The sequence below is a fragment of the Petaurus breviceps genome, unplaced genomic scaffold (genome assembly GCF_028583685.1).
Source record: "Petaurus breviceps papuanus isolate PSGF00001 unplaced genomic scaffold, PetGlider_PUasm1.0 218, whole genome shotgun sequence".
Lineage (NCBI taxonomy): Eukaryota > Metazoa > Chordata > Mammalia > Diprotodontia > Petauridae > Petaurus > Petaurus breviceps.
The window spans coordinates 3,664,150-3,674,842 of record NW_027185872.1 but is presented as its reverse complement, the minus strand read 5'-3'; the positions used below and the strand labels follow the sequence as shown (position 1 = coordinate 3,674,842).

Genomic DNA, 10,693 nt, shown 5'->3' with positions numbered 1-10,693 from the left:
GGAAGGAAGGAAGGAAGGAAGGAAGGAAGGAAGGAAGGAAGGAAGGAGGGAAGGAGGGAGGGAGGGAAGGAGGGAGGGAGAGAGGGAGGAAGAAAATAAAAATGGCAGGTCTTGGGTTCTATGGAATAATTTCCATCTATAGCCCTACTCATGACATATATTTCACCATGTCTCAGAGATGGAAAGACCACCTAGTACAATTCAAAGCAGAACCACAATTCTTTTGACAAAGTCCCCTACAAGTGGCCACCCACCCATCGAACACTTAATAGATATTTGTGGGACTGAAGAGAATCAAGGGACAAGGAGCACCGGGGCTTAGGCAGCTCAGAACTCTACGTGATCTGTCTTTGAATTTCCTGCTGAAGGTCACACTGATCCCTTCCCATCGCAGTTTCATAACATTGTATTCTTTGTTGCATGTTGACGCTCAGTTTACCACCCTCTAATTGTTCTCATTTCTGACTGGAGGAATTCATGTGGAAATGGAAAGAGAAGAGTGGATGGAGGGTGTGTGTGTGTGTGTGTGTGTCTGTGCGTGTGCGTGTGCGTGTACATGTGTGTGTATGTGTGTGAAATGTGGTTAAATGAAGCTTACATTTCTGAATATTCACAAATGAATGATGACACGATCATAGAAAGGGAGCTAAAAGTGCACAGAAGCCGTGGTGCAGAGCAGGGGGAGGAAGAAACATGAGTGGACCAGACACAGCAGCAGCAGCGCCCTGCTTTGGGAAGGGAAGTACATTCTGATGGGGGTGGGGGTAGAAGGGAAGCCATGTAAGTGTTCCATGGGAGCAGGGGTCAAAATATCCATGACAGAGACAAGAACAGAACACTCTGAAGGAGAGATGAAACCCAGAGAGGCAAGGCCCTTTGTAGAAAAGAAAGATGAAAGGTTTCTTTATCGAAAGTGAGCAATTTCAGGCTAACTTTGGACATTCCTCCCAAAGCAGGAAGGGGAGCCATGGATAAGGGGAAAAAGCAGAAGACTGGAGGAACTCAAGCCTAGGCTGCCTTGCTCTATGAATGAAGGAACCTAGAAAATGCCACTAGGACCTGAGTTATTGGATACAGAGGAAACTGTTTAATGAGAGAAAATACTCAGGACTTCTGGTGTTCTTCAATCTTTATCCTTTTTACGTAGATCAGAGTGACCCATAGATACACTTTAAAATTGATAATCACTTAAGAAAATAAGGGAGACTAGGGACATATCTCTGAAGAGCTAAACAACACTGCTGTACTCAGTTCCCATAGAGCTCATCTTAGTCTGGTGGCAGAGAGCAGATCTGCAGACTTCAACCAATCAATAAAAAATTATTAAGCACCTACTGTTTGCCAGGAACGTATGCCACCATCACAAAACAAGCAAACTTTCACAGTTTTAGCTTTAGGTCAGTTTAATTCGGGTGAAATCAACAGACAAAGTCACTAAGTGTCTGCCATGAACAAAGCCCCGAGCTCGGTCCTGGTGAAGGGTGGGAGCAGAGGATCCAGGGCCAGGGAGGTGACCTTCACTCCAGGAGGTTCAGGTTAGACAATACGGGAAGCACTAGATTCATTTTCAGGATCCAGATTTTAGGAAGAACGATGATGATGTGAAAGCAGAGGACCCGGGCATGGGGATCAGCTGGAGGAAGTGGCACTGATTATGAATTAGAGAAGAAGCCTGTGTGTGGGGTGGGTGTGATGGTGGTCTTCAAGTAGGGAATGGGTTCCTTTGTGAGAGATGGGGCAGTGTGAGGGAGTCACCAAGAGGGTGCTGGACACTCAGGAGAATCTTCCTAGGAAAGAGCGTCAGACGGCCATGGGAAGGAGCAGGTGCCCACGCGTTGGGAGCTCTCCTGCCAAAGCTAGAAGAGCCTATATGGTTCAGGTACAGGTTAGAACAGGTCACCACAGGCCTCTGCCAAGGCTCAGATGGGCTCGTTTTGTATTTGGAGTCAGAAGAACTGTCTTTAAACTCAGACTGGTAATTCATTACTGGCATTATCACCTCGGGGAAAGTATCTCACACTGATAGAGCACTTTAAAGACTGCCGCAAACATTCCAGGTGTTATCTCATTGGATCACCACAACAACCTTGGGAGGCAGGTGCCACTATCATGCCCCTTTTAGAATCAAGGTTAAGTGACTGACCCAGGAGCACATGGCTAATGAGCGTTCAAGGCTAGATTTGAACTCAGGTCTTCCTGGCTTCTCTTTGCACTGAACAGTGCCACCAGCTTCAGGTTGAAACTTGAAGCCTTAGTTTCCTCCTTCGTCAAATTAGGAAATTGGGCTAAATTATGTTTTTATTCTGTTAAATCTAAATCTAGGAACCAACATCTACAAGTTTAACAGGTTTGAACATAAAGGATGGTATGGTGCCATAAAAATATAGTGAATATGAAAACTTCAAAGAAACTTGAGAAGAATTTTGTGAGCTGATACAGATCAAAGAAAATAATCAGGGGAAATTTTAAACCACAATCACAATCGTGTAAAAGAGAACAATATCAGAAGGAATCAGAATTCTAGCCAAGGGGATAATGAATCATGACTTCAATGGGCGGACAGTAAAGCGCGCTTCTGTTTTCTGCGTAAAGAGGTGGGGGAGTAAAAGTGAAGAATGAGGCATGCATCTGTGAGCATGACCAGTACAATAATTTGTTTTGTTTTTCTTTGTAGCAAGGAGTGGTTCTCTTGCCCAAAGAGAAAGATTTGTTGGAGAAAGACAGTTATGTTAAACCCAAAAAAAGATCAATGACCTGTGTTTAAAAATAAGATTAAATGTGATGATTTTTAAAAATCATAGCAGCTCATGAAACCTTGTACAATAAAGCCCACAGAACTATAATCTTAGCAAATACAGGATGTGTCCAGCTGATGGAAACAACAGTCATTGAAATATTGAAGAAAAATCACATCCCCTTTGCTTCTGGCAAACCTAAGTGGACCTACCCCAAACCCTGCTTTTATAAAAGCTCTTGTAATTAAAATACTTCCCACAACTCACGCACTACTGATTTTTTAGATCCTTCATGTGACATTTTCAATTCTGCCTATGAAAAAGCATTTTAAATGACTAGACCTTGAGCCTTATTTGGGGGTGAGGTTTCTTTATAACTCATAAAAGCAAAGAGGAATCCAGCATTCCACCCATGAGGCCATCCTACATTTCCCATGACCGTGTCTTCCTACTCCCTTTTATTTTTGTGTTTTTAAATTTTTTTCAATACAAATTTTAAAGAAAAGATATGTCAGAGAGAGAGAGAGAGAGAGAGAGAGAGAGTCTGCAAACACCAGCGAATAGTTTAAAAAAGCCACAGCAAACACAAAGCCCACCCAGACTGTGAAAGGTCTAACACATGAGCAGTGAGTGGAAATCACTGAGATGTTCCCAGAGGAGGTAACAGGCATCTTTGGAGAACGAGTGAAGGTGGCCATGAGGACAGTTGGCTAGCATCAGTAACACCTTCCTCTGACATCCCTCTGGGACAAAGGCAGATGTTCCAACCCTCAAGAAGGGGAAACCTGGCCTAGCCGCCACTCTTTAGGCCATTCTTCTCCACTGCTGACTTGGGAGAGGGCAGTCCCTGCTTCAGGGGTGGATTCCCAGCATACTAGACTAAGATTTGGGAGGGCCCTTATTGTACTGATGGGACTCTGGTGGAAAGGGGGAGCTGGGGCCGAGGAAGCAGGGCAAAGACCCTATCTGTACACGTATCCCCATACTCACAGGAGCAGCACAGGCCCTGCTTCCCCACACCAATAAGCATGTTCAAGCAGAGATTGCAGTAGGCTGGCTTGTTAAAATGCTTCAGTCGCCAAACGTGCTGTCCATCATCCTTCACATTCTGTACGGGGCATAAAAGAAACAGATTTCATTTAACGAAATAAACAGCAAAATACACAAGTGCCAATAAAATTCCGAGCTTGACTGAGGCAAGCGTCAGAAGACAATCTGCTGCTTTGTTGGTGATTACCACTGGCTTTAGAAAAACACACGGATCTCACGCGGGAAGGGGACCTTCATCATCTCTCCTGTGCTGGCAGTGGGTGGCTTTCTCACAATGGGACAAGTGCCCCTGGATGTCTGAGGGGAGAGACAGGGAAGGGAAGGCTCGCTCTGAGCCCTGGCTTATCCTCAACGCTACCTGATCCCCCTGATATGTAGATAGGGACCATCCAGGCGTCTATCTCAGAAGTACTTATGGGAAAGAAGGACAGATCTCTTCTTCATGGAAGATGTTCTACACCTTCAAACAATCACACTGAATTCACTTCAGCATGCATCTTTATGCTCTGCTATGCCCAAGGCACTGCCAGATGCCCATTCTGACAGACATCGAAAGCAAGACCTGCCCTCCAGGACCTTGTATTCTATGGGGTGGATATAAACAGGGCAGAGAGAAAGAAATACATGCTAAGCTGATAATGTGAAGGGACCTAATAACTAGTGGGGTCAGAAAGGAATTTCCCTTGGAAGTGATGACTAGTCCTAAGTGATCTGGTGGGAAGAACACCACTTTTGGAATTAAAACACTCAGATTCAGTCTCACTTCTGACACGTAATACAGTAGTCACCTTGGACCAGTCAAGTTTCCTCACCTTCAACATGAAAAGACTGAACTAGGTAGCCTCTAAACTTCCCTTCCAGCTCCAAATCTGTGGTCCTAGGATGAGGTTGGAGGGGAATATTCCAAGAACAGGGGTTGGGCTGGGCAGCAAGAGATGACATTCTGTGGCAGGCAAACCACAGGTCAGTTCATTTGGCTGAAGGGTACCATGGGCAGAGGGGAGCCCCAGGGAATGAAGGAGGATGTGTCATCTGGGGCAAGGCTGCCAAAGGCTTCAAAGAAGGGGAGGAATGTGCATTTTATTCTAGAGTTAGGGGAGAACCCATGATGATTCCTGAGCAGAGCAATGATGTGCATAGATCATAATTTAGGAAGGTTATTTTTGTATCTATGTGGAGAAAGGTAAGAAGGAAAAGGTTTGGAAACCTCGAGACCAGTGGAGATGGTTCTAGTAGTTTGGGAAGAGGTAAATAAGGAATGGGGGGAAGAGGTTCCAGTGAATGGAGAGAAAGGTACGGATGTGGGAGGTGAGAAGATAAAGGAGCTAGAACCCAAATGATAAGAAAAGTGACTGAAAAGGAAAGCTATCCAAAATCCAGATTAAATAGAGATTTTAAAGAAAAGAGCGATGTTTAAAAGTGGGTATATTTCATTTTAGGGTTTAGTGACTTGAACAGCATCAGGGAACCCCATTTGTACAGATGAAACCCAAGATGTGACATGTGACAAGATGCCCTTCAAATGCCCCTGCCTTGCTCAGAGCTACTCTTACCATTAGCACAGCCCAGCTGACACCTGGATGAGACTTTTAAAGTTGGCAAAGCACTTGCCACCTCTTCTCTCACCTGAGTCTCTCAGGGCACCCTTGGGGAGTAGCTGCGGGTGCTGTCCTTGCCTTATTTACAAATGCAGAAACGTGCTCAGAAAAGGCTGAGCCCTCTGATGAGGGTCACAGTCAGAACCCAACCCCAGCTCCTCTTGGCTCCAATTCTCCTGCTCTGCTCTCACAGGTCCACTGGCCCACAGACTACCGCATTAAGAAGCTTGTTATTAGGCCAGGCATTGAGGCAGTATGGAACAATGGAAAAGGCTCCGGTTATGGAGCCAGAGAACCTGGGTTCCAATCCTGCCTGTTCCACTTTCTACCTAGGCAAGGAACCCCTCTGAGCTTCAGTCCCTCACCTGTAAAATGAAGACATTGGGACAGATGGTTCCTTCTGACTATAAAGCTCTCATCAATGAACCCAGAGTTGTTTGACTTAAACTGAGTGGCCTGATTATTGATAATGGGTACATTAGGTTTTTAGCTTTTTTGGTAGGAATGTGACTACCATCAAGGAGAAGAATGATGTCAGGCATTCATGGAGGTGCCTCCCAGAGGGTGACAAAGAGAGCTTGGCTCCTACCCTTCTTTTTCAGAACTCAATGCTAAAGGAACTCTATAAATAAAAGGAGTGATACAACCAGACCATTCCAATATATATCATAGGGCAATGAATGAGCAATGATGATTGAAAAATGCAGAAAGGAGGGACAGGGAGGTGGGTTTAAGAGTTGGCCAACATCAGCGGAGTGACATGACCCTTCTCAGTAGTTATCCAATACCTCATTTATGATGACAATTGATCAGATACGTTAGAAATGAATGCAATTAACAGCTGATTTATTATTAAACCATCTTGCACTTAGTGCTAGAAAGGAATGTGTGGAGCAGGCATCTGAACCTCCCATTCTGCAGAGGAAACAACCAAGGCACAGAAAAGTGGGGTGACTGGGAAGATGTAGCCAAGTCAGGATGTCAACGCAGCTCTTTCTAACTCCAAATCCAGAAATCTCAGAGACACAGCACAGTGTCATGGAAAGGAAGCCAGAAGGCCAGGAGACCCCAACTTCAGAACTTGCTATCTGTGTGACCCTGGCCAAATTGTTATCTCTGTGAACTTCAATGTCCATATCTGTAAAATGGAGACAATGTTGTTGGGTGGTGAGGTCCAAATCACATCTCATGTGCATATAAGACACTATATAAATGTGACTACTTATGCTAATCACCTTGGTTTTTTGTCAATCACCTTTGGACACCTTCTTCCCCCTTCCCAGCAATGACTCACACTTGTATCTTATTTACTTCTTGTAGAATGGTTAGTGACGAAAAAGAAAGAACATACACCTCAATTATGCCGTCTTTGGAAGACTTAAAAACTTCTTATTCTAGTGCCCACCAGAGGCAAGAGGACTCCCACATCCAGATTAAAATACAATGAAGCCAACTCACACCCAGTTGAGAAACAAAGCTGCAGACTGCCTCACTGCAGAGGGAGAGAAATTGTTCTCAAGGTGACATTTGGGAGCCATTGAAGAACCATTGTGGCCCTTCTCCATTCTCTCTTGGAAGCTTCTGAAATAGCCTCAGCAGCTATTTTGGGAGCCCATCCTGTCTTTATTGAGTCCTCTGATTTCTAGCACTTTATGCCACGAACAAGGCTCTGGCAGGTTTCATTACCATCCATGTACTTTTTTCCACTGATTATATTTCTGAGGAAAATCTCTCCCGTAAGAAACACTTTAAAGTATGTAAAATCTACTGGGAGGAGATTGCTTTTTCTGATATGTGTCTACATAAACTTAAAAAGAAACTTTATGGGCTGTAAAAACAAAAACACAAAACACATAGCTCTTTAAAAGCAAAGGGAAGATGACAGAGAATCACCGTCACTGTATGCCTCTCCCGTGTTTTTGTACTTGAATTTTCAAAGCGGATGTCCATTCCATGGGCGTATCCTCAGCTGGATGAGCACATATGGCTCCCTTAACTGGCATTTCCCTCATCAACCAAACAAACAAGTCTTCATGTGGGAGTTCTGTCAATCAGAACCCTCAGCCTTGTGGCAGGACCAGCCAAGCTACAAGCCCACTTCCTAAAAATCACCCACTTTCCCAAAATGTCAAACTCAGTGGTTTCCGAGAACTTGTCAAGGACCCTCCCCAAATTCAGAGACAAGAACAACAGAGCTAACGATCACACATGCCTGAAGGCACACACACGTGTGTGCAACACGTTAAGATCGACAGACCCTTTACATACATGATCTAAACTGATCCTTACGATTGCCTGCAAGGTGGTTTTTACTGTTATTCCCATTTTACAGATGGGGAAACTGAGGCTCAAGAAGACTGAAGTAACTTTTTCAGGAACAAAAGCACAGTAAAAGGTGGGATGTAACGCAAACTCATGCCTTATTGACTTCATGGCAGTGCTCCATATACTCGGCAACACCCACCTCCCCCACGCTGCCACTTTGAGAGAAGATCCCTGGCCCCATGCAGCCTCTGAGTAGCTGTGTGTCTTTGGGCAAATCCTTAATTTCTCTGGGTCACTCGCCTCATCTGTAAAATGCCTGGTTATTTCCCTTCCAGCTCTAGACCTGTGGTCCTGGGAGCGTGGATGCTGCTTCTTTCAAGGAAGATTACTGAAAGCAGAATCTGGTGACTTCTTGGGATCTCCAGTCGTTCGTCGCCTCCTCGGGTGAGCACCCCTTACTCTGCCTACCTTCTTTGGGCTCCACCTTTGGGGAAAGAAGACCCCACCATTTTCTGCTGCAGTCTCTTTCTCTGTAGCCCATTTCTCTCTGTAGTTATTTCCATCTGTCTACAGAAATGGCCAAGCGATCAAAGGACTGATCATTATTTGAGCTATTGTGAAAATGTGGGTCTTAAATAGCAGTAATGCTGTCAGCTCACATTTCCATAGTGCCTTGACAAGCTAAAGCGCTTTCTTCTCATCAGCCTTGTGAGATGGTCCCTGTAAGCATTACCACCACCCCACCAGCACTCCATCGTATAAAGAAGAATGAGCTAAGCGACTTCTCCAGGGCTTCCTGGTAAAGCAGGAGGCAGAGCCAGGATTGAAGCCCAGTCTTCTGGCCCTGAGCTCATTCCTTCTCCACTTCAAAACCTTGGCTCACCCTTTGGTTCCATTTCTCCTCTTTCTCCTTTGCCAGACTGTTTTCTGAGCTGTCATGAAACAATAGCTGGAAAGGTCATTCGGATTCCTTAGATGAGAGCCATGGTGATAACCACACTCTAGGTTAGGGGTGGAGGTCACATCTGACTTTCTAGGTCCTTGGTTGTGGCCTTTTGACTGAGTCCAAATTTTACAGAACAAATCCTTCTATTAAGTCAAGTTTGGATTCAGTCAAAGGGCTGTACTTGAGGACCTGGAGGCCACAGGTTCCCCACCCCTGCTCTAGACTCGTGGCTAAGCTTGAAATAAAGGCACATCCCTCATCCTAGCTGAAATCTTTCTATGAACATATCTCAGCAATTTATAGATAATGTAAGCACATCGAACATCAAGGGAAACCTCTAACTCCATGTTGCAGAATAGTGCTTTGGTGACTGACCATGGGCAGAGCATGGAGAAGCATCTCACCCTTCTCTAGGTATCTTCTTTTTACACAAAAGCAGAAAAGAGGGGCAGCCCTTGTTTCTTTCCTGAAAACATTCCTTAGTTAGTCATACTCTACTCATAGGGAGTGGAGCAAAAGGCAGGTTGGTGCATAGAGTCACACTCGGAGTCAGGAAGAGTGGGCCCCGGACTCTGCCTTCTCGCTGCGTGACCACAGGCAAGGCTGCCTCCGGGGGGCCTGGACAGCTCCCTAAGGACAGAAGTGACACACGGCTTCCTGCCGAGCTGGTAGAAAGAATGTCTGATGTCTGTGCACCAACCAATCCAGAGTTTACATAGTGCCTGACACGGGGGGAATTTAATCTGTGCTGAACGCCTTGAACGGACCCAAATATAGATATGTATAATGGAGATGGCAAGGATGCCAAGAGTCCTGGGTCTGGAGTCTAAAGACCTGGCCTCCAGTGGGATCGCTGACATAGACCAGCAGAAAAGTCGCTTCTCCACTGTGAGGTGGAGGGGAGGGAGGGATGGAGTCAGAGGATGTGATTCCAAACCCTGACTCTGCCCCTAACTTGCCATGGGACTCTCAGCAAACCACTTCCCTTCTCTGGCTTTATCTGCAAAAAGACAGGATGGGACTAGATGGTCTCTGAGCTCTTCTGTCTTTCATCACATGGTCCTTGGCTTTCTCAAATGTGAAATGCAGGGAGTCACGTATGGCCTGTGTGTCACACAGGACTGCTGGAAGCAGCAGAAGAAGCCTCTCATTGATGTGTGGCCACTGCTCCCTACTCTGCATTTAATCTCTGCCCTTTTACTTTCCATACGAATAAAGCAGAACAGAGAAGAAATGCAAAGTCTTCCTGGAAAAGATGATTCTGCACAGAGACAAGACCAAGACTCTGCACGAAGCCACGTGTGCTGAGGGGGAAGACTTGGAGGAATGGCTGCCCAGTCCAGCAGTCCTGAGAGGGAGTCATTGAGCATGATGAGTCCCACTATTCCAAATGGTAAACCTGAGACCCAGAGGGCATTGTGGCAAGAACAGGGACACGAGGCCGGCAATCTGAGTCTCCCAGAGAAGGAAACAGTGTCGGCTCTAGAGTGGCGTGGCCCCTGGGTCCCTGGCGCCTCGGGGACAGTGCAGTCCTCTCTGGGAGGGCCTTCCAGCTCAGGGGCTGAACTCCCACTCTGAGAGTCTGCCAGTGTCACTGGGCCGGTCAGATATTCCAAAGCGACATCGGACCCCATGGGTGGATCTCTCCTTTGCTGACCTCCTTGGACACAAAGCCATCGGTGGGATCGGGGACGGAGGTCTTCTTACTCAAGGGCCACAAGCCCAGCTCAGGGGGGCCCAGGGCCCTCCCGGAGGTCTCGGGATGTGGCCCCTTGAGAGGCCCCAGACCGTCTCCAGCCTGGGAGGTGCCCGGCCCACAGGGGCCTCAATCAGTGCTTCCTGGGAGGGTCAGCTCTGCCCGGTCCGACTCCTCTGACCCCCGTCTGCCATCTCCTTCTTCAGTTCATTTTACAGATGAGGAAACTGAGTCAGACAGCGGGCAGTGACGTGCTCAGGGCCACCCAGCTCCCGAGGGTCTGAGCCCCAGTCTGCCCCCAAGAAGCTGGGTCTTGGCCTCGGGCCCAGGGCGCCGCGCACCACGGCGCCGCCTGGTGGCCGGCCGAGGGATCGCACCCGACGCTGGGTCCGGCTCCAAGAGC

At 46.8% G+C, this 10,693-nt stretch overlaps 1 protein-coding gene across 1 annotated transcript in view; it reads right to left on the bottom strand.

Moving 5' to 3' along the window:
• Positions 1 to 10,693, bottom strand: part of DGKB (diacylglycerol kinase beta) — a 698,074-nt gene that overhangs the window by 462,076 nt on the left and 225,305 nt on the right. Inside the window, exon 10 of the mRNA XM_069094439.1 lies at positions 3,726 to 3,843. Coding sequence (XP_068950540.1) covers positions 3,726 to 3,843 — 118 coding nt within the window. The remainder of the gene's footprint in view (positions 1 to 3,725; positions 3,844 to 10,693) is intronic.